Consider the following 24,349-nt stretch of genomic DNA (forward strand, 5'->3'; position numbering starts at 1 on the left):
ACGCAACTAAATTAAAATTAAGAATTTCTGTTCACCATGAGGTACCATTAAGAAAGTTAAAAATAAGCTATGCATAGGAAAAAGATATTTACAATAAATATGTTTGGAAAAGGACCAAATCAATATGAAAAAGTCACTTTAATAAGAAATTGTCAAAAAGACTTTGATAGGCACTTTATAAAAGAATCATGGAGCTGGAGTTGTAGCTCAGTGGTAGAAAGCTTGACTAGCAGGTGTGAGGCACTGGGTTCAATCCTCAGCACCACATATAAACAAATAAACAGACAAACAAATAAATAAATGTATAGTATCCATTTACAATTAAAAATATTTTTTAAAAAGAATATCATGATTACTAATAAGCATTTGATAAGATGTTTAACATCATTAATCATTATAGAATTTAAAATCATGAGATTTTTGTACCACTCCACCAGACTACTAAAATGAAAAAAGACTATTGGTTGGTGATGATGTGAAAAAAATTGAAACCCTGGTGTATTGCTGGTACATATGTAAAATTGTGTAGCCACAGAAAAAACAGCATGATAGTATATCAAAAATCGAAATAAAGTTACCATATGATCCAACAATACAACTTCTGGTTATATATGTACAAAAGAGTTGAAAGCAGGAACTTGGACACATATTTGTACATCTGTGTTCATAGAAACAATTTTAAAAATAGCCAAAGGTAAAAACAACCCAAATATCCATTGGCAAATAAATGGATTAACAAATTGAAGAATATCCATAGAATGAAACATCACTCAGCCTTCAAATTAAAATTCTCATACATGGATGAACTTAAAGACCATGTTAGGTAAAATCAATGAGATACAATAGGACATATTTTGCAAAATTCCAGTTACATGAGGTACCAATGGTCAGAGTCACAGATAACAGCTCATAGGATATGGTTACCACGTGCTCAGAGTTACCAACATGAGAAGTTATTGTTTAAAAGGCATCTCAGTTTGGGATGAAGAAAGACTTTCAGAGATAGTGATGATTGTTGTTCAACAATGTGAATGTGTCTAGTGCTACTGACCCAATCAATAAATTGTCCAACTCATAAAATGGCTCAGTTAGTACATGTTATGTTAGGTGTACCTTATTATGTTAAAAACGTGTTGTCATGGAGGACGTGAAATATTTCATTTTTACTCTTTGACATTGGTTGTGCATATTGGCACACATATTTTCAAAAACTCTTGTCAATATCTACTGAAACTGAATACTGTATATACCTAACTTAGTACCAGGCATTTTGTTTCTAGATATATACCATTAGAAAATAGGACATATCACTCTCATATTCTGTTCTGTTTTTTTTTTTTCTTTTTCCTTTGTCCGAGAGGATTTAAACTCCCCTCTTCAGAGGTTAACATAGAACATTTTGCTGACTCATGATCTTTATTTCAACCAAAAGGTATTGTGGCCTTTTTTTTCTTATAACTTATTCTCTTATGGACAGTGACAGTATCCAATCTTGATTCCATTCCCTTATTAGAGATGAATTTATCTCTTTGAAATAAGCAAGCATAGATCTCAATACAAATAACTTGGAAAACAACAGTTTAAAACTCCCAAAGAGAGGGTACAAATATAAAATGCATGGTAGAACATGGCAGAAGAAATATTCTGTTCATCAAATCTCTTTCCACCTCTTTGCCCTATCTAAAGTTCCTCCATTCCTCCCATGCTTATTATTCTTAACAGCTGAAACATGGAAGAAATTAAAATATCCATCATCAATATAATAGATAAATTGAGACATTGAACACTACTGGCTACATAATTTGCAGGGCCCAGAGTAAAATTAAAATTTAGGTGTCTTACTAAGAAGTCTAGGTTGCTCACAGAGGAGATCTTGATAGCAACCCCTTACACTAGCTGTACTTGCTCCTCTGTTTCACTTGCCCTTGTTCCCCACCTGCTCTGCTTATGGAGAGAACCCCCAGGCTAATCCCCAGGAACCAAGCTTCCTTCCTAGTGCCTCCAGTGTCCCTCTGGAATTCCAAAATTGGCTACTGGATTCTCCACATTAAACTGGCAAATGAGAAGAGAGAGTTTGGAGGAACACACAGAAGGTTTTTATGGGATTGGTATAGAAATGATGTGTCATTGATCGTTGTGGCCTACATTAGGCAGAATTTAATCATATGATTCCACTAACTATAGAAGAAGCTGGGAACAGCTCCCATGCATCCAGGAGGTATTGAAAAGAGATTTTTTTTAACCACTGCTCATAGTTTAACATCATGCAGCCTTCTATCACTTAATTCACATTATACTTGTTAGCAAAATTGAGATTATAATTTATATATGAATTTAAGCTATTTTAACTATATATTATCATATTCCCATTTTAATAACTTTATTTTTTTCTTTATTAAATTATTTATTTGTTCTAATTTGTTATACATGATGTTAGAATGCAATTCACTTCATATTACACATATAGAGCACAATTTTTTGTCACTGGTTGTACACAAAGCATTTTCACACCATTCGTGCCTTCATACTTATACTTAAGGTAATGATGTGTAACTCATTCCACCATCATTCCTACCCCCCAGCCCAATCAATAAATGGGCCAAGGAACTGAATAGATACCACTTAGAAGAGGATATACAATCAATCAACAAACCTATGAAAAAATGTTCAACATCTCTAGCAATTAGAGAAATGCAAATCAAACTACTCTAAGATTCCATCTCACTCCAGTCAGAATGGCAGTTATCAAGAATACAAACAACAATAAATGTTGGCTAGGATGTGGGGGAAAAGCACATTTATACATTGTTGGTGGGACTGCAAATTGGTGCAGCCAATCTGGAAAGCAAAATGGAGATTCCTTAGAAAACTTGGAATGGAACCACCATTTGGCCCAGCTATCCCCCTCCTTGGTTTATACCTAAAGGATTTAAAAACATCATACTACAGGGACACAGCCTCATCAATGTTTATAGAAGCACAATTCACAATAGCTAAATTGTGGAACCAACCCAGATGCCCTTCAGTAGATGAATGGATACAGAAACTTTGGTATATTTACACTGTGGAACATTACTCAGTCTTAAAAGGGAATAAAATCATGGCATTTGCAGGTAAGTGGATGGAGTTGGAGAATACAATGCTAAGTGAAGTTAGCTAATCCCCAAAAGGCTGAATGTTTTCTTTGATATGAGGATGCTGACTCATAATGGCATTGGGGGAAGCATGGGAGGAATGGAGGAACTTTAGATAAGGCAAAGAGGTGGAAAGAGATTTGATGAACAGAATATTTCTTCTGCCATGTTCTACCATGCATTTTATATTTGTACCCTCTCTTTGGGAGTTTTAAACTGTTGTTTTCCAAGTTATTTGTATTGAGATCTATGCTTGCTTATTTCAAAGAGATAAATTCATCTCTAATAAGGGAATGGAATCAAGATTGGATACTGTCACTGTCCTTGAGAGAATAAGTTATAAGAAAAAAAAAGGCCACAATACCTTTTGGTTGAAATAAAGATCATGAGTCAGCAAAATGTTCTATGTTAACCTCTGAAGAGGGGAGTTTAAATCCTCTCGGACAAAGGAAAAAGAAAAAAAACAAAAACATGAGAGTGAAGCCAAAGTGGTATTTTTTTTAAAAGTATAGTTTTGAGTAGAAACTAAAGATTGAGATTATAATTTATATATGAATTTTTCAGTAGAAACTAAAGGGAAAATAATATCATTCCTCTCCATTGGTCTTTTGACTTTTGAGATCATGAATGAAATTTCTGCCTTATCATTTCTATCAAAACAAAACAAAATTTAGGTCAAGCCTGGAGAATCTTACTTGTGATTCTGTCAAGTCTCAGTTACTGGTTTGCCCCAGAAAAATGCAGTGGCATGACATGTCAGGAGCTAGGAGCAGAAGAGCCCAGGAGGAGCAGTAGTTCACTTGGAGGATGTTGGAAGGTTTGGTTGCATGTGTAAGATGTCAACTTCATTACTCTTGTTCAGAGGAGCTAACTGAAGATCCAACCTTGTGTTCTCTAGCCATCTTTATTTTCATGTTCCCTCACCCTGAACATTTGTGTGTATGTCTCTTCTCCATAACATAGAACCACAAATTATTTAGTATCTGCTATGTACTAGGTATTACATGACCTTATTTAATCCTCAAATGAAAAACAGGTTTCATTAACCCCATTTTAAAACTGAAGAACCTGGAGGTCAGAGTAATTACACATTTGGAGCTGTGGTTCATTGACCATTGCTGGATATTTATAACGTCCCCTCTGTACGCTTCCTTCATTTTCTTGCTCCCTTGAGAACTCTACTTCCTCTGTATCTCTTAGCACATCCCGTATATACAAGAGTCTGCAGCAGATTGCCATATAAAACACAGGGCACCCAGTTATATTTTAATTTCAGATAAGCATGAATTTTTACTGATTGGGGCATTCTTATGCCAAAAAGTTATCTTAGATTCAAAAGTAATGGGGACTCCTAATTTTATTTGTGAAATATGGCAACCCTATGGGAACAAAGTGGCTTTCTTATGCCTTCTTGTTCCCTCCACACTATTTCTTCCCCAGAACATCCAAAAACTTTAAAGTACTTATCTTCAGACCTTGTTATTTACTATTGCTTCTTACTGAAACTGTAATGCTTATGGGCACTTCTGCCAAATCAATTAAAAAAAAAAAAACCTGGTTCACCTTATTCCTTTCAGTAACTATTTGCATTATAATTTTTATGATTCTATATCTACAGGATGATACTTGGACTCTTCTCATTTCTCTTCTCACCTTCTCACTTCAAATACTTTTCTTTCATTCCAATTCAGTAGGAAGGAGCATATTGAGATTTCTTTACAGTGTTAAACCTGGTGGTCAGGGAGAACAAACTGAGGTCCAGATGACACTGTAGCAATAGGAGAGGAATTGAAGGGCCCAGTTAGTTTACACTATAAGAGTCCACAAGAGAAGAGAGCAAGTGCCAATGTCTTGAGGTAGAAGTCTTTGAGGCTACTTTTAGAAAGTTTTTTACTAATAGGAATTGTATCTTATACTTGGTGGTGTTACTGATTGTACTTAAAATATCTTGCCTATAGGAGTACTCATTGAATATGATATACATAGAAAAGCACAGTGAATTCTTGTTTAATAAATGGATGAGAGGGTGCATGTTAATGGAAGGTTATTAAACATATTTGAAAATCAATTCCTGTCAAGACTTTCCCATCAAATCTAGTATTCCAAACAATATGTAAAATGAAAGCCCAAATGAGATAAAGAGTTGATATTACATACAACTGAAAAAGTGTATTTAGAGAGGTGTTGTGAGGGGGCACAATGAAAGTTTTGTGTAGGCTTGGTATGCAGAATAATTTCCAGAAGGTTTGTTCTTCTCATTTTAATTAGAAGTGCTTTTCAGCATTCTGTATCTAAAATAGCATGTTAATCTCATGTTTCTTCCACAGTGCACGTAGTCCTTCATGCACTTTTGATTCTTTTGTTTTCAATACATTAACAATCTTGAGGAGTGGGTGTAAAAAAAAAACAAACCACCAAATCTGATTTTTTAGTATTATCCAACAAAGCTTTATTGAGTGCCTGCAAATGAGAGAAACCTTTGAGGTCGATATATTCTGGTGCCAAGAAAGAAGCTCGACACATATATTTAGTACATTTCTGTGGGGCAAATTCGTGTGAATGAATGAACCATTTTGGTAAAACAATGAACATTGTGATTAGGCGGAGACGATGCGACGACTAATTTTGGCCCCACTCGGCTTTCGTAGTCTTTCGCTTCTCAACTCTTCACGCAGCCGTGGCCGGCAGTGACGTCACGAGATGTGGCACTCGCGGGAAAACTTGTCTAGGCGTCCGGGAGGAAGCTGGGCGCGCGCGCGGGACTTTCAAGCTTCGACCCCGGAGAACTCCGACTGTCATGAGTCTCTGGGTGGACAAATACCGGCCGTGCTCCTTGGGGCGGCTGGACTACCACAAGGAGCAGGCGGCCCAGCTGCGCAACCTGGTGAGTCAGCCGCTGTTTGGGCCGGGAGAGGGGAGGCCCCAGGCGCCCCTGAGCAGCAGGACACCGCCCGCCCGCCATTAGGAGATAAATGTTACCGAGAGGCACCGAACGGGGAAGGGGGAAGAGTGCGTGGGGGTTGGCGGGGTTGTATTTTTAAACCGGGAAGATCAGCTGGCAAGTGCCACCTGAGCCAAGACTCGAGATGAGAAAGTCATAAATTCAGAAACTTAGCAAAGCGTGGGACAAATAGAGCAGATAATAAGTGCAAAATCCCCGGGGCTGCAGTTTGCACAGCTTGTTGTAGAACCCTCGAGAATGGCTGTGTATCTGGATAATAGCCAGTCGGAAGAGTAATGGGAACTGGGGCGGGTGTTGGAAGGGGGAGGAGTGGTGCAAATTCAGTACATCCCTATAGAGTGAGATGGGAAGCTGTTGGAGGATTATGAGCCTAGAAGTGACATCGTCTGATTTTTTAACAGGTTTAACATTTCTTGGTATGAATGTCTTCATTTACAAGGGAAATGTTGGATTTATTAATTCCTAGGGTCTTTTCTGATTCTCAAATACGGTGGATTAGGATGTTCTTGCAGAAGACCCCCGCTGCCTCCTCATGACTTCTTTTTATATTGTGGTTGTTCAAAGTGTCTGATGGCAATGATTTGTGAAAAGCCAACTGGAGCTTGTAGGGAGTGGAGTGTTATTACAGAACTAAAGTGTGCAGTTTGTGTCTTAGTCCTCTTTATAACTATTTTCACACATCTGACTAATTATCAGAAACTTTTGAAAAACTCATTGTCTTGTAAGGCAGCAGACTCTGTTAGTACCCTGCCCCATGCATCCCCTTGCTTTTAACTCTTACCATGCTTGCAGACTGACTTTGAACTTCCACATCTGGGTTTTGCCTAAGTGCTTTTCTTTGACTGAAATCCCCAAGCACACTTGAAGTACCTGGGAATTAATGCCCTCCTTTTTCTCCCATCCAGTTTCCTAAGCAGGGTTCCACAAAGTACTGGTGAGAGAGTGTTCACCTACTCCACTTTCCCCATCACTTAATTGGATTAACACTGTAGTGTCTATGCTGGCTTTAAGTGTTTCCCCAATAGGATCGAGCCCAGATATTTAGAGTGGAATTAAAATTGGTAACACATTTTTATTGGCTTCCTTTCTTTCCTGATTTTTCATCCTTGGTCTCCTCTGAAATTTTACTTTAAGTCCCTTGTAGGTTAAACAAATGCACCCGGTTCTTATCCCAGGTATTATTTCCAGGAGCCCAGACAAGAAAAACATCTATCTCAGAATTATAGAATCCTAATCTCATAGATGACTGGGTCCTGTAATCAATCATTCCTTTATTTAAAAAAAATTCTCCAGGAGATTCTGTTAGCCTGGCTTGAGAATTTCTGCTGTCTAGTAGTTAATCTTGTATCTTTCATGTTCTGTGCTATGTATTTAAGTGATTTAAAATTTGTTTTAAAATCAATGTTTTAAAATTTATTTAAAAGTACAAATATGTATTTTAATTTGTTGGTAGGTGTGCAAAATATGTGGTGCTTAAAAAATAGTTCAGTTCTACCTAGAACAATTTAATTTGACTAGAGAAAAATACCTTGTTCTTTCTTTCTGCAGGTTCAGTGTGGTGATTTTCCTCACCTGTTAGTGTATGGACCATCAGGTGCTGGAAAAAAGACAAGAATTATGTGTATTCTACGTGAACTTTATGGTGTTGGAGTTGAAAAATTGAGAATTGAACATCAAACTATCACAGTAAGCATTTTACTTTGAGGCTTTCGAAATATTTATGGGAAGTATTCTTTTTTATCAAATTTATTTTTTGTTTTTATTTGTTCTTTTTAGTTATACATGACAGTAGAATGTATTTTGACATATCATACATAGATGGAGTATAACTTTCCATTCTGTGGTTGTACATGATATGTAGTTACACTGGTCATGTACTCATATATAGACATAGGAAAGTTATGTTTGATTCATTTTACTGTCTTTCCAGTGCCCATCCCACCCCACCCCACCCCAACCTATTGTGAATCAGCATCTGCATATCAGAGAGAACATTTGGCTTTTTTTTTGATTGGCTTGTTTCGCTTAGCATGATAGTCTCCAGTTTCATCCATTTACCTCTACCAGCAAATTCGATAATTTCATTCTTCTTTTTGGCTGAATAATAATCCATTGTGTATATGTACCACATTTTCTTTATCCATTCATCTGTTGAAGGACTTCTAGCTTGGTTCCATAGCTTAGCTATTGAGCTGCTATGAATATTGATGTGGTCACATCACTATAGTATCCTGATTTTAAGTCCTTTGGGTATATGCTGAGGAGTGGGATAACTGGATCAAATGCTGGTTCTATTTCAAGTGTTTTGAAGAATCTCCCTACTGCTTCCAGGGTGTTTGCACCAATTTGCAGTCCCACTAGTAATATATGAGTATATCTTTCTTTTTTCCCATATCCTTACCAGCTTTTATTGTTACTTGTATTCTTGATAATTGCCATTCTGATTGGAGTAAGATGAAATCTCAGTGTAGTTTTAATTTGCATTTCTCTAATTGCTAGCAATGTTGAACATTTTTTCACATATTTGTTGACAGATCATATCTTCTGTGAAGTGTTTGTTCAGTTCCTTGGCCCATTTATAGACTGGGTTATTAGTTTTTTTCGTGTTAAGTTTTTTGAGTTCTTCATATATCCTGGAGATTAATACTCTATATGAGGTACAGACAGCAAAGATTTTCTCGCATTCTGTAGGCTCTCTCTTCACATTCTCGATTGTTTCCTTTGCTGTGAAGAGGCTTTTTAGTTTGATAAAACCTATTTATTGATTATTTTTTTTTGGTGGAAGAAGAGGGTGTTACTGGGGATGAACTCAGGGGCACTCAATCACTGAGCCATATCCTCAGCCCCTTGTATTTTGTTTAGAGACAGGGTCTCACTGAGTTGCTTAGTGCCTCACTTTTGCTGAGGCCGGCTTTGAACTCATGACCCTCCTGCCTCAGCCTCCCGAGCTGCTGAGATTACAGGCATCCTCCACAATGCTCAGCCCCTTTATTGATTCTTGAGTTTACTTGTGCTTTAGGAGTCTTGTTAATGTTGAGGAATTTGGTTCCTAAGCTGACATGATGGAGATTTGGGCCTACTTTTTCATCTTGTAGGCACAGCGTGTCTGGTCTAATGCCTAGGTCCTTGATCCACTTTGACTTGAATTTTGTGCAGGGTGACAGGGGTCTAATTTCATTTTATTGAATATGAATTTCCAGTTTTCCCATATGGGAGGAATTTTTAATCATGGTCATATATGTACCTTTCATCCTCTTAGTTGTGCCTAACATATGATTTAAGAATGAATTTCACAGACGTACAAGATTGAGAGATAATAATATAAGAATGAATTTGCGATGTACAAGATTGAGAGATACTAATGTATAGACCTCACGATTGTACACCAAAGTCATTTATGTTAGAAAGCATGAGCAACAGGAGGTTTGCTGTAAAATGGACAGGGAGAGAGTCATTTTGATTTATCTAGTAATTATCTAGTAAATAAGAGGATGTTTCAAATGAAACTAGAAATCAAGTTTCTGAAGTTCATTTTTTTGGAAGCAGTAGTGGAGATGAAAAGAAGTTGTAATTTTAATAATTTAAATGTGGAATCAAGTGACAGTGGAGCAACTAACTGGGAAAGGAAACTTGAGACATTGGGAGATTGAAAGGCTTCCCATAATTTTGCCATGGAGGAGTTTCCAGCCTTGTACCATTCACTGCATTGTCATGCTCTTTTCTTAGTGATGGCGTTTCAGATCTAGTTAAAATGTCTCCTCTCTAAAGTGCTTCTCCCATGCATGAGAAATGCTGTTTATTCTATGAGCTGTAGTTTATACTTTTATACTACTTTGTTTTGTTTAGATTATAGTTGTTCATATATCCTTACTTTGACAAGATTGTATTTGTTTTGAAGTTATGTAGGGAACATGCCAGATTGGTTTTCATATCGTCTTCATAGCCCCTGATGGAATGTTTTATACATGTTATGCCTTGAAAAAAAAATGAATGCTGAATGTAGATGGTATTTATTAATAGAATCTTCAGGATAATAAATGAGTTTTAGGCTAATATTGGTTAGCTTATGTTTAGACAGATCCAAGGTTGAGGAACTGGTGGTGCATCCTGATAGAAATTCTTATAATATTATGTAGGGATAAATTTAGCAAGAAAGCTGGAATCTTTAGGGGGGAAAATGACAAAATCTTAACAGAAGAACAAAAAACAAGAGCCATAAAATGGAAAGATGCAGCATGTTCTCAGATGAGAGATTTAAAAGTGTGTCTTTTCTCTAAGTTAATGTATAAATTTTAATGAAATTTCAATTTAAGTCAAGTATTTTTTTTTTAATTATATGAAATGATCCTCAAGTCCACATGGAAAGAATACAATTCTGAGACCAGCTAACGTAATGATAAAAGAGAAGTTTGATGGAGTGGGATTTGCATTACAAAATTGTAAATCATATCTGACAACTAATATAGTGTATTGGCATGTGAATAGAAAATGTGACTAGTGAAACTGAAGAGAGCCTGGAAATATGCTGGAAAGTCTGTTTGAAAAATGGTGGAAAAATGTGACCCAGCAAAATGTGTCCTCATAACTACTTATCTATTGGGAGGAAAACAAAGTTCAATTTCTATGGCATACCATTTATAAAGATAAATTCCAGGTGATTGATGTTAAAACAAAATGCTATATATTTTAGAATATGATAAAGGACTTCAGACATAAAATCAAAGGAAAAAAAGATTGTCACAAAATATTTGAAAGGAACATTAGGTAAGAGATTTTAAAATTGACAATGGAGAAAAACAACCTGGTAGAAAATGAAATAAGTAGTCAGTTGACAAATATGTGGCCAGTTTGACCTTTGAGAGAGTCAAACAGATTGTACATTATTTAGTCAAATTGGCAAAAATTGAAAGGCATATTAAAACCAACTATAAATGGAGAATGTTGAGTAAGGGTGTTGGTTGCCAGTGGAAAAGTGAATTGTTAGATCTTTTTTAAACAGTGGTCTATAGATACACGCACAACAAATGCAAAAAAACAGAATGGCCATCAGTATGCCCATCAGCTGTTGATACCCATCTATAACATATCAGTTGTCTGGGAGGAATTGCCAAAATATATTGTTACCTAGAAAAAGCAAAACATAGAGGTAAGGGTATGACTTCCTCTTTCTTTTTGTTTTTATTTTTTACAAGAAACACCAACACTGTACAAATATTTGTGCTTTATTTTTGTATTAACATGGAAAAAATCATAAAAGAATATATTTAGATTGTTAACAATGATGATATGGTAATAAATAAAGATTATTTGGGGATATCTGAAGGTAAGTGTTAGATGAAGGCTCAGACCTGGGTAACAGATTCGGGATCCAGGCAGGTGGAAGAAGATGCAAGACACAGTTGGAATAGTCGACATTCTTGATTCAGAATTTGCAGCAGCTCCTCCCTCCAGCTCCAGTTCCATTTTGCCTCTGCCAGTTCCATTTAGCCCACTGAGCCATTTCCATAGGTCTTTTTTATATGCAGACCAGACAGAGACAGCACATTGACAGTCAGTTACATAACTGAATGCATAATCACAAGCACATGTTTCTGACCTTGAGTACATTTGCTGAATCAGGAAGTTCATGACCTTGGCTGCATTCTAAAAACAGCCCATCGGAATTCTCACCAAGGTAGGAATTATAGCCATCTTTAGAACTGCCCTACACACGATATAAACAGGATGTATGATGTGACCCAGTTGATATAAACATGTTTGCACATTAAGAATGGAGTTAAGTGAAGTTACATTAATATTGGTTATATCGAGTATTATTGTTTTAAACAAACTTCAATTGTTTATATAATAAAAAAAAGATGAAAATACAAAACAAAGGGGAAATAGCAAATAATAGATGTTGAAAAAATCTTGTTTTGTTTGTTTTGTCTACAGACTCCATCTAAAAAGAAAATTGAAATCAGCACCATTGCAAGTAATTACCACCTTGAAGTTAATCCCAGGTAAAATTGCTGCTACTAAGCATTTTTAAAAGAATGGTTAGAAGTAAGCAGTTTTTAGCAATAATGCTTTCATACTTTTTTTTTAAAAGATTGGAACTCTCAAAATAAAATTACATGAATGGAAGCATAGTATATAAAACAGATTAGAGTGGCGCTATTTTTCTCAAAATGTGGTACCTAGTACCTTCCAGCTTCACTGCCTCTGTCAAGATAATTTCAGTAATATATTTTAAGTTTTCTTACTTTTCAGAGTTCATTGTTAGTAAAGTTTTATTAAATTATATTGATTTATTCAGCATTCATGAGCAAAGTATGTCTAAAAATTTGTAATGTCTGGTTTAAATATTTTAGAAACTGAACTTGGGTTGCCAGATCTTCCTTTGTAACTTCTTGTGTTTCAGCTTCTTGTTTAGAGAGTATTATGATAGTCTACTAGCCAATGTGTTTTTGTCTGTCATGAGATAATAAGATTAGGATCTTGTTTAAAACTTGTGCAGCATTGGTAAAGTTGAGTAAACTTGCAAGGTTCTCTGGTGCCAGATGTGATCTTAAAAGAGAACGGAATGGAGGACCTTCTTAGCCAGAGGCAGCCTAATGATAGAGAGGGAAGAATGAATGTCCAATTCAGTGAGCAGGTGGAGACAAAGGGAGAAGGAAGTATGAGAAATAGTCTAATTCTACCAGGATTATGATACTTAGTCCTTAAAATAGCCCTAGCAGATAGCTATTATAATTTTCCCTAGTTATGTCAAAGAAAACTAAGAGAAATGAGATTTGTTGGTAATTAGTCTAATCATAAAAAGTAGAAAGGGTTAATTCTAAAGAAATGGGAAATGTTCTGGATTTTTGGCGAGAAAAATAATCACACAAGAGGCAATCTAGGTGTGCTTATCCAATTAAATTATAGTGACTTGGGGAAAAAACTTTGTGGTTATTTGGGAAAATGAACTAAAGCTAATTATTTTACTCACCTTTTTTTCTTGTGAGTTTTTCTGAATCAAGAATAGTCAGATATTAAGCTGATTGTTTTTCAGTGTTTGAAATTAATATTCATTTGGCCTAATTGAACTAGATGACTTTTGGATATGAGAGGTGCTTTATTCAAGAGCCAAAGCAATAAGATGGATGAAAATGACAAGTGTGTGCCTTTGATAAGTCAACAATAGTTTATATCTTAAGCTCTACTTGCTTATCTCATCCCCTAGTAAATCCTTTAAGCTGCTCCTTGCTACTGCTAGTAACAGACTTACCTAGGCTCCTTCTTCCAGACCTTAGCTATTTGAGGGATAGGGAATATGAATAGGCATTACATTTCTGTTTCAGAGTTATTTTTATATTTTGATAGTTATGGGTAATTGAGAAATTACTATAATTAGGAATTAACTTTTCAGTAGTGGATACACAAGTGTTAGTATTTCCCAAATTGTTTCTTAATTATTATTACTCTTCTTAAGTAACAGTAAAAAATATTAGAACATGGTTAGTGTTTTCAGTGACATCATATTTTCAGTGATACAGAAGTGTAATACTTCTTAAATATTTATATATGTGGATATTACTCTTGTTTTATGTAGTGATGCTGGAAATAGTGACCGGGTAGTAATTCAGGAGATGTTGAAAACAGTGGCACAGTCACAGCAACTTGAAACAAACTCTCAAAGAGATTTTAAAGGTATGTGATGAAACCTTGCTTTTTATGAGGCTGCCAAACATTAATGGTCTCTTTACAGAAGTCAACAAGATAGGCATGACTCCTGTATTCATGGGAGCTTGTAGTCTAGTGGAATTGAATTTTGAGGGAAAGAGGATTATTTCTGGTACCTACTTGATATTTTGGAACAAGATGAATAATTTAAAAAACCTATTATATCTCAAATAAGAAATTACATGATTTTAAAGTAATTATGACCACAGTTTTATGTTCATTATTAACTGTTTTGATGAAGCGGGTCCGGTGGGGTGTATGTTGGGGGAACAAACTAGCTGTAATCCCGTCATCCAGAAACAGCTACTATTAACAACTTGGTCTTTGCTTTCTAGTACTTTTTCTATATATATGCATGCAATTCTTTTTCATAAGATTTAGTGATGATAAATATGTAGTATTTAATACTTTAAATGGATTTTGCCAAATTCTTTATCTGATGAAAGAATCTGTACATTTATATTAACACTGTTCGGGAATATCCATTTCTTCTCAACATTTATCAACACTGCAGATAAATATTTTTTATCTTCCTCAGTTTGAGTGGAGGAGAAATAGTTTTTTGTTTTTCCTTCAATTAGTGTGGTAATTTTTCTTGTTTCATTGCTCATTATTATTTTGTAAATTGCCTGTATTTAAAAGTAAACATTTATGGATTTATTTTTTATTCCTATAAATGGAAACTTTTCTTGTATTTTTTATTTATATGGCAATTATTGATGTTTTATCTTAATTTTATATCCTGTTAATAAATTGTGTGTGTGTGTATACACACACACACAAACACACATAAATATTTTTTTCTCTTCCAATTTGTAGGACTTTGAATAGTTTTTCTTGTCTAATTATGTTGCCAAGTATCTACAATACAGTGCTTCATAGTAATAGAGCCGGTGAACATACATGTCACAGTTCTGGAAGGAATGCCTTAGTATTTCCCCGTTTAGTTAGTTGTTAGATTTTGACAGATGCATTTCTTACTTGGTTACACTGTATTATTTTATACAGATATACTATTGTTCCCTGCTTACCAGTTATAACTTGGTTACTATCTCTAGGATCACCACATAAAACAAAAATAATGATGTGTATGAATATAAATATTTAGAAAATTCTGTGCTTTTAATCTGTGATAAGAATTATGCTGAAGATATATTTTAAGAAATATGGTTAAAATTTTAAATTTGAATCAGCTAACAATTATAAACCTTTAAAGTGAAATGTTTTAGTCATTAAAAACACAAACAGTATTCCAACACTCAATTAAAATTAGATTTACATTACTAAAAATTATAGCCCTGTTCTTACATTTAGTATTATATTTAAAAAAACAATATTTAGGTAATAAGTTTAGAAGATGGTTTAATTCTTCAGTACTCAGAGATGTTTTTCTGTTTCTATATTTATTTTTTCTTATAACTGAATTCAGCTGTGATCCTTTTCCTGTGATCATTTTTTAAAAATGCAAATATGTTTTCCTGTATTAGGAAGAAGAAGGACTAGGAGGCCGGAGAGATTTTCTAGGTTCGGGACTCTAGATCTGTCGCTTATTTTATTTTTACAAACTCTACTCCCTGTCTTCCTCCCTGCCACTCTTATTAGCATTTTTTCCTTTGTCTCTTTCCTGTTCCACTCAATTGAGTGCTGTTTTTGGGATTCCTCATTGTGGAGCCTTATCTTAGTAGGGAACTTTGTTTTGTTTTCTTTATAATCTATGTCTTTGTCAGATCTTACTGCTTCAGCATTCCCTTGGTCTCATCCATGAGTTGGGCTCTACGGAATCTGCCTCCTAATTCAGATTGCTGTTTTCAAATTGTCCCATGATAATTTCTAAGAGTTGCAGGCATTTTTGGGGTTCTCCTGTCCTAATGGCTGACAAAAGATTAGTGGATTCCTGTCACTGCCTTCCACCAAAGTGCTGATGCTCTGAGGGTCTTTTCATTTGTAGTTGCTTGTTCTTACTTGCTTATATTTGAGTTCTTAGGTAAAGTTTGTCATTTAGTTTTGAAATAGATGTTCCTGGAATCATTAGTTATTCTGTTTGTTTTTGAGGGGAGATTCAAATGCCACACTGCTACCACTGCTGTCTTCCACATTAATTTATTAATATAATGAAAACTATAAAAGTTGGATTCAGTCCCTGCCTACATACTATTCCTGAACCACTGTAAGGCTTATCCCAGATTGTGGCCAGGTGGGAATCTTACTCTACAAGCATACAGATATTTTTATGCCTTGTTGGCTATGTTTTTTGAAACAGTGCCTTCCAAAGTGTATTTCTTAGAATTTTACATCCCTATCTTGGTAAAATTTAAGTTTGTCTTGTTTCTGTTTGACTCAGTGGTATTATTGACAGAAGTTGACAAACTCACCAGAGATGCTCAACATGCTTTGCGCAGAACCATGGAAAAGTATATGTCCACCTGCAGATTGATCTTGTGCTGCAATTCAACATCCAAAGTGATACCACCTATTCGTAGTAGATGCCTGGCAATTCGTGTGCCTGCTCCCAGCATTGAAGATGTATGTCAAGTTAAACTTATCAGAAAAAATTGAGTTCAAATTCTCTGATCTTTGTATATATCTCTGACATGTTTTTTTGTTAAAACCCAGTGAAGCATATCAATAATTTAAGAACAATTATGGAAAGACCTGGATGCAAACCATTAATAGATGTAAATATCAACATATATAGTAGTGAATACCCAGATATCAATATATAAAATATGTTCCTTAAACCATCTCTTACCTTAAGCAGGCTTTAAGAATTTTACGAAGCTAGATATGGGTTAATTATGTATTATCCTCTACCTCAAGCTGATTTATTTGATTGTAGTAGGAAATTTGAAAATAGAGGAAATAGATTTGGCAAGAAGATGATGTGGTTATGTCTGAAACAACATTGATGTATATTATTTCTCTTTGTAATTCTTAATAGTGTCAGTTAAAAGAAAATATTGATTGCTCACAGTAAGCAGCTTTCCTTCTTACTGTGAAGGTTTTATACAAAATAGGGAGAATATAAGACGTTGTGTTAGATACAATTAGTAAAGTACCTTTACAAATTTCACTTGTGAAAATTTGGGGAATGATACAATTAAAAAGATTTAAAACGATACTATCAATAGAAATTATCTCTATGCTTTTTGACAGACTGCTCATGTTTGTTAATTTGACTTACAGATTTGCCATGTGTTAACTACTGTGTGCAAGAAGGAAGGTCTGAATCTTCCTTCACAACTGGCTCAGAGACTTGCAGAGAAGTCCTGTAGAAATCTCAGAAAAGCCCTACTTATGTGTGAAGCCTGCAGAGTACAACAGTGAGTGGAAGGGGCAGTTACTGCAGGAAACTTCTGGGAAATACGTACACTTCTGTTTAATTTATTGTGTTCTCTTTTTGTTGTGTAGATATCCTTTTACTGCAGATCAAGAAATCCCTGAGACAGATTGGGAGGTGTACCTGAGGGAGACAGCAAATGCTATTGTCAGTCAGCAGACGCCTCAAAGGTAACCAGTATGAGGTGGTGATAATAGAGGTTTGATCAAGATAGTTCAGTTAGTGGCTCTTTTATGCTACCACCATGTCATTTAGAGATATAATGAGATCTTGAATCTAAACAGTGAACTTTTAAATAAATGGTAGAGTTTAATTCTAGAAATGCAGTGGTTCAGAATAGTTGGTTTGGCATTGTAGATTTTCTTAAGCTGTTAATGTGTAAAATTTGGTTTTATATGTAAATTAAATAAATCTGGGAATTTTTAATTGTCCTTTTAGAATCTCTGATGACTTAAACATCATTTGTTTGGCTTTCTAGTATTGAAAAGAATAATATGTCACTTTGTAATTAATGCAAATGTGCCAGAAAGACATCAGACTTTTTTTAAATTTTAAAATACATTTAACTTTTATTATCCACATAAAGACTGTAATTTTTCATGAATGTAAAGATGTGATTATATACAGTCTGTTTATCTTCAATCTTTTTCCCCCTTTTGCTTGGTTCCTCAGAGACTAGTATATATCTTTCCATATTTTATATTTTTCTACTTGTTCATATAACTGTGAAAGTATGTGGGGATTCTTTTTAGTTATTGCTTATTTTATAAAAATGGAAGCCTATCTTCATACTTTTTTGTAAATTGCATTTCTTAATGATACCATGTGGAACTCCTTCCAAGTCATAGCTGTAACTCATTTTCTAAAGAAATTAATAGGCTTTATATTTTTAGAGCAGCTTTAGGTTTCCTGAAATAAGCAGAAAGTTCCTAGATATTCCTTCATCCCTTTCAATTTCCTCTACTATTGATATCTTGCATTAATCGTGGTATATTTGTCACAACTGACAAGTCAATATCAATACATCATTATTAACGCAAGTCAGTAATTTAAATTAGGATACAGTCTGGATTTGGGCAAATGTAGGATGTGATCCACCATTATAGTATCATACAGAGTAGTTTCATTGTGCCAAAAGTCTGATGCCCTCAACCTGTATGTATGTCCATTCTTTATCCTAAGCAACCACTGATTTACACGCCCCCCACACCCGTTCCTTCCTTTTGCCTTTTCTAGAAATTCACATGGTTAATTCTGTGTATAACCTTTCATATTGGCTCTTTTTAAAATTTGTTCATTTTAGTTACACTTGACAGTAGAATCTACTTTGACATATTTATACAAATATGGAATATGTATTATTCTAATTAGGATCCCAGTCTTGTGGATGTACACAATGTTGAGATTCACTGTGGTATATGTACATAGGAAAGTTATGTCAGATTCATTCCACTGTCTTTCCTATTGACATCAGACTTCTTATCCTAATTTAGCTAGGTGTTCTTGAGCAGCTAACTTCATTTTTGAGTTTCCGCTTTCTCATTTGTATAATGAAGATATGATTTTTTATTATTCTGTCAAGGATACTTGTGTCTTTGTTGTGAAGAGCAAAAGAGATTATGTGATATTGGTTTGAGAACTAAGAAACTTCTGTGCTCATGCCTAATGATGGATTCTGTTAAGAATAATTCTAAGAATATACCATTGGTATTAGAAAGTATTTTTGACACTAATTGTGCAAAGTTTTTTTCCATTTACTTCTGTGGGTTTGTTATTCAGTGATTGACTATACTGAAACTCCTTAGTCACTGATTGTTTGATTTATGATAGTTTGATTGAGAAAGACAGTCTGCACTTCTCCAAATTAAAATATGACAGCCTTAAGGCCCACTACCTTTGTAAAGTATGGAGGAGGTTCCTCAGGCTTGCTGAAGCACAGCCTCTTATCCTCATTGTGTCAGAACTGAGAAACCATCTTTGAACTTTAGCAATGGTCATTGATCAATTTTAGAGTACAGGATAGACTGAGTGCAGTCACTAGAACTCAAGCTTCTCTGGTTGAAGTGAAAATAATTCACTTCTTTTCTCTTCTTGGTTGATACATCTGAAGAATACTGATATTCATAAGAGTATATTCAAAAGGATTCAAACATGTTTTGACATGTCTTAGTAGCCTTTAACTTTCATATAATATTTCTATACTGAAGGTGGCTTTCTTGTTTTTGTTATGATTTTAAAGAAGATAAATTGATAGTAGAAGTTTCTACTTTTAAGATTTTGGTATAGAAATTTGATAATTTTCGGATGTACTTTTAAAACTTTGATTATTGTTTTGCCTAATTCTTCCAGCTGCTGCTACCCTTTATTCCAATCTTCCTAACAAGTATTGGCAGCTTCTCAATGAACTTGTGCAAGAAGTACTGCTCTTTCCTGTTTAATCTAATAATTGTAGGAATTGATTCTATTGTGCCGAATAAACAGAAATTTCCCCTAATTCCTGAAAGCCTTGGAGCTGGCCAGAAATACTGGCAGGGTAGTGTTATTTTAATCATTGTCCTATGCAATCCCAAATGACTTGATTTTTTGACCTTTAGTATTACTATAAATGTTTGTTGTCTTGATTCTTGTTTGCTCTGTCTTAAAATAGTCATAATTTTTGAATTTGAACAGTTTATATTTAATGAATGATATGTCACCTCTTACACTGTTTCCTCTCTTAACTCATAACAGTTCTAGGAGAAAAATGTTACCATCTTTACTCCAGAGATAAGAAAACAGATTTAGTCAGATTAACTTGTACAGGAACATTCAGTTATTAAAAGGCAGAGACTTACTCTAGAATACCCATGATTCTTTGACTAAAGAATTTATACTCTTAGTCACCTAGAACCCATCAAAAAATAATGACACAAACATAGTAAATTTAGAGTATATTAATTTTTAGAAACTACATAATACTAGAAATTAACATGAGATACATGTTAACATGCATGGATATACACAATATAGTTATAAAACAATTGTATAGGTAAATATATCCTGAATTGACTTTTTGGAAATAAGCTACATGCATATATTAAAATAATTTCCTATCATGATGTTTGTTTTATTACTTATGCTTTAATAATCAGGTTTTATTTTTGAGATACACTACTGTGTCAGTGAGCGATCCCAGGCATTTGAGTTAGGCATGTATAAAATGCTGGCTCAACTCCCTGAGTTTTAATATAATCGTAGTCTCCCTGAACTTCAGGTTCTTTTCAATAAAAGAGCATGTTTGTTGTGAGGAATAGTATATTATAGTGAAGCTAGTTCAGAACAAGGTGTCAAATAAATGCTTAGCACACATTGGAAAGATGTGGACTTTGGATTAGATGGAACCATGTTCAAATAATGCTTTGCTGAGGCTAACTTTGTGAAGTTACTAAACTGTTTCATTTATTCAATAAAAAAAATTGAAGATAAAGTTTTTCACATAGCTGGTATGAGAACTGAATTAAATTATTTGATATATACATAGCAGGTACCCCAAAAATGTTATTTCTTGTTTTAATTTTTATTTAGTTTTAATGTATCAGAGCTTTATATTCCTAGAGTCTCAGAGAAAGGAGTCTGAACTTGAAGAAATTTTTTATCAGTGATTACACTGATTTATCTGAAGTATGGACCATCTGTAGTATAGTAAAAATTCAGAAGTTTTCTCTCTTTAGGATAAGTAAATATTTAGAGAGGTAAAGATAATTATTTTAAGTGTATTGGGAATTTTAATGGTTATTTTTTTCTTTGTTCTGAAATGGCATGTATGTATTGCTTTATTTTACCCTTTTGCTTCCTGAAATGTTTTGAGAAGGACCTGGCATTAAGGACTCAGAGGTTTAATGTTCATATTGACTTAGCTTGTTTTGTACTTAACCTATAACTTCTTGTACTCCCTCTTTTGTGGCAGGATTTCTTTGTGTCCCTGCTATATTGCTTTTTTCCTGTGTAGTCGAGGCACTCGCATATTTTCTGCTTATGTTGTCTCTTTTCACTTGTGTAATTGCTAATGACCATTTTCTAGATATTTTAAGAAACTTCTGTCTGTAGTAAAAATATGAACATTAAATTTCTTGGTGTAGTACAACCCTCACCATTCCTGCAGTGTTAATTTCTATCTGGTACTTTTGTGGTTGATATAATAAACCTGATTATTACTCTATTTTAAAAGACTATTGTAATTTCTTTTTAAGTGAACTGAAATTAGAAGTTTTATGTGTATATCCTTAATGTGATGAACTATTTGGGAAAATATGTGTGTATTGGATTGTTAAAATTGTCTCTGATTTTCATCATAAAATAGCAATTATTTTGTTTTATATAGGCTCCTCGAAGTTCGTGGAAGGCTTTATGAGCTGTTAACTCATTGTATTCCTCCTGAGATAATAATGAAGGTAACCCTATTTCAGATCTTGAACTGCTTATAAAATTTGGACTTTGGGTGTATGAAAAGAGGGCTTTTCAAAGTACCAGTATAAATTGTCACCCCTTTTTCTCCATGTCATTAATTCCACAGATATGTATTCAGCTTCTGTATGCCAACTACCATTAGGGGAGTGCTAAAGAAGGGGAGGGAGGAGACCTGCCTTTGGGGAAGTTATGTTCTAGTAGAGTGAAAGAGGAAGCAAGTAAGGATTTTAGAATGTTATAAACGCTATAGAAGAAATAAATTGATGCAGTGATAATAATGGAGGATGTCCATTGATAGCTGTTCTGTGGAAGATACTTATTGCTTAAACTGAGACTCAGAAGAATAAGAGGAAACAACCGTATAAATAGCTGGGAGATAAGAATTTCAGAGAGCAAGATTCAGGGTATATGGAGGATAGGTCGAAGATGTAGGCAGAGTCCTATTAGCTAGCAAAATTTATTGGTTGCTAGATATTAGAAAATAGAAAGTTTGTGTTTATTAAAATTAAATGGTGGTACTTCACACAAATTCAAATGTTACTAAACACACAAACTAAAGATTAAAGCATCTGTTTTTCAATCTACAAGCATTGCCACTTTAAACAGACATCTGTTCTTTTCATAGAGAAACAAGTATGTGTGTGTGTGTAGTTTTCTAAAAGTTTTTATGTTTTCTCCTTTGTTTTTATTCAGCAATATAGCGTGATATTGCTTCATGACTTTACAAATTTGCCTTATTCTTTTTAATGGATGAATGGTTTTCTTTTGTATATGATATATCAGTTTTTTTGAGTGTGGCTTCTATTCATGAAATATTAGATTGTCTACAGATTATTATTATAAATAATGCAACAGTTTGTATCATTGTAGTATATTTGTTCACCCTTCTACAATTGCATACAGATGATCCTCCACTTACTATAGAGTTATACCCTGATAAATCCACATGATAAGCTGAAGATAGTATGTATTAAAAATGTATAGCAAGGCATGGTGGTGCCTAGTCCCAGCCACTTGGAAGGCTGAGGCAGGGAATCACTTTAGCATACAAGTTTGAGACCAGCCTGAGTAGCATAGTGAGACCCTGTCTCAAACAACAACAACAAAATAGCATTTAACACATCTAACTTACAGAACATTTAACAATACTATAGAATATTGGTTATTTACCTATATGATTGTGTGACTGACTGATAGCTATGTTATTCCTTTCACGGCATCATAAAGTGGAAAAAAACCCCAAACAACCATTTAGGTTTAGTTGGACTGTTAGAAGTCAGAGGTTTCCATGGAATTTAATTTGGAATTTGGTAGGTAAGCACATTATTATTTCAGAAGAGGTATAAAGCTTTTGGTTTTAAAATAAAACTTCTGGTTCACAAAAAAGATTTCACATATATAAAAGCATATTTAAGTTTTACTTGTTTTTGTGAATGAGAGAGATGAAGTATGTTTGGCTAATTTTACAAAATTATTACTTTTTAAGTTACTAATTATTTTTCTATAGGGCCTTCTCTCAGAACTTTTGCATAATTGCGATGGACAACTGAAAGCAGAAGTGGCCCAGATGGCAGCTTATTATGAACATCGTCTACAACTGGGTAGCAAAGCCATTTATCACTTGGAAGCATTTGTGGCCAAATTTATGGCACTTTATAAGAAGTTCATGGAGGATGGATTGGAAGGCATGATGTTCTGACTTCAGTTAGTAATTCTTCCAAGTATTTCTCAGTATCAGCATTTACTCGTAATTTATATTAGAAGAATGTTGTGTAAAATAAACTGACTTAATCATATCTTTTTTGTAATTCTTCTTTGAATTTACTAATCATCATTTTCCTCTACATTAAATAATCGCTTCTATACTATTGAAATATATTGAAAGGATACAATTAGAAACTTTTGAGCCTAGGAAAATTATTTTAATTTACTTTAAACATTAGTTTTTCAAGTATGCAATATCAATCATTCCATTCTCTTTCATCTAATCTCTTAGGTAATATAGGAGACTTATACAATAAGGGAGCAAAGATAATTTTCTCTTTTTTAGACTGCTGTTTTTGACTACAGAGTACATGGTACTTTGCTTGGTAAATCATTACTTTTAATCACATTATCCCTTAACAAAGAACTGTACTTTTGTAGAGAATATAAAAATTCACATGTACACCCTTTGTGTTGCCATGTGGTGCCTTGCATTGCCTTGGAAGGCCATCATCAGATGTGACCCGTTGGCCTTGTATTTCTGTAATCATGAGATAAAATACACTACTATATGAAGTTATCCAGCCTCAGGTATTTTGTTATAGTAAAAATGGATCTATACATCAAGTGACAAATGCATGGTGGTATTCCCAGGTTTTAACCAAATATGAAGAGCTTTTCAGAAATAAACATTTTTCAATTTGTTGTCTTGACTTTGATCAAGTTTTGTCCCGAATTGGTTGTTTTTTATAATTTTGTTTACTTTTATAAATTGCTATGGAGGAAAAAGACCCAGTATCTTCCTGTTTTTATTAGAAGTATACTTTTGCTGATTCTTCATTACTTTTTGTAGATTAAGATTTCAATCTTGTTATTTTCCTTCAGCTTGAAAAATTTTCTTTGGCAGTTCTTCTAAGGCAGGTCTGCTGGTGAATTATCAGGAATTTTGGGGATTTTTTTTGGCCTAAAGTGGTTTTATTTTGCACTATTTTGAAAAGCATTATTTAACGTATTTAGAATTTTAGTTTGATAGGTTTATAAAACATTTTCTCTGTGATT

The 24,349-nt window shown here is 34.3% G+C and overlaps 1 protein-coding gene across 1 annotated transcript; it reads left to right on the forward strand.

The window, feature by feature from the left end:
- The first annotated feature begins 5,805 nt into the window (after positions 1-5,805).
- On the forward strand, positions 5,806-23,382 carry Rfc3 (replication factor C subunit 3). The gene is made up of 9 exons (XM_015484204.2): positions 5,806-6,018; positions 7,645-7,782; positions 12,031-12,098; positions 13,673-13,770; positions 16,145-16,326; positions 16,987-17,123; positions 17,212-17,310; positions 21,501-21,570; positions 23,094-23,382. Exons 1-9 carry the CDS (start codon positions 5,932-5,934, stop codon positions 23,283-23,285), a joined length of 1,071 nt encoding a protein of 356 aa, XP_015339690.1. The 5' UTR covers positions 5,806-5,931; the 3' UTR covers positions 23,286-23,382.
- The last annotated feature ends 967 nt before the right edge of the window (positions 23,383-24,349 follow it).

This window comes from Marmota marmota, unplaced genomic scaffold (assembly GCF_001458135.2).
Source record: "Marmota marmota marmota unplaced genomic scaffold, marMar, whole genome shotgun sequence".
Classification (NCBI taxonomy): Eukaryota; Metazoa; Chordata; class Mammalia; order Rodentia; family Sciuridae; genus Marmota; species Marmota marmota.

Excerpts from the sequence above, each read along its gene's own strand:
- Rfc3 (XM_015484204.2), top strand. The coding sequence starts at position 5,932 with ATGAGTCTCTGGGTGGACAAATACCGGCCGTGCTCCTTGGGGCGGCTG. Across the intron at positions 16,327-16,986 it reads CTGCTCCCAGCATTGAAGAT|ATTTGCCATGTGTTAACTAC; the intron begins GTATGTCAAGTT and ends TTTGACTTACAG. Across the intron at positions 21,571-23,093 it reads CTCCTGAGATAATAATGAAG|GGCCTTCTCTCAGAACTTTT; the intron begins GTAACCCTATTT and ends ATTTTTCTATAG.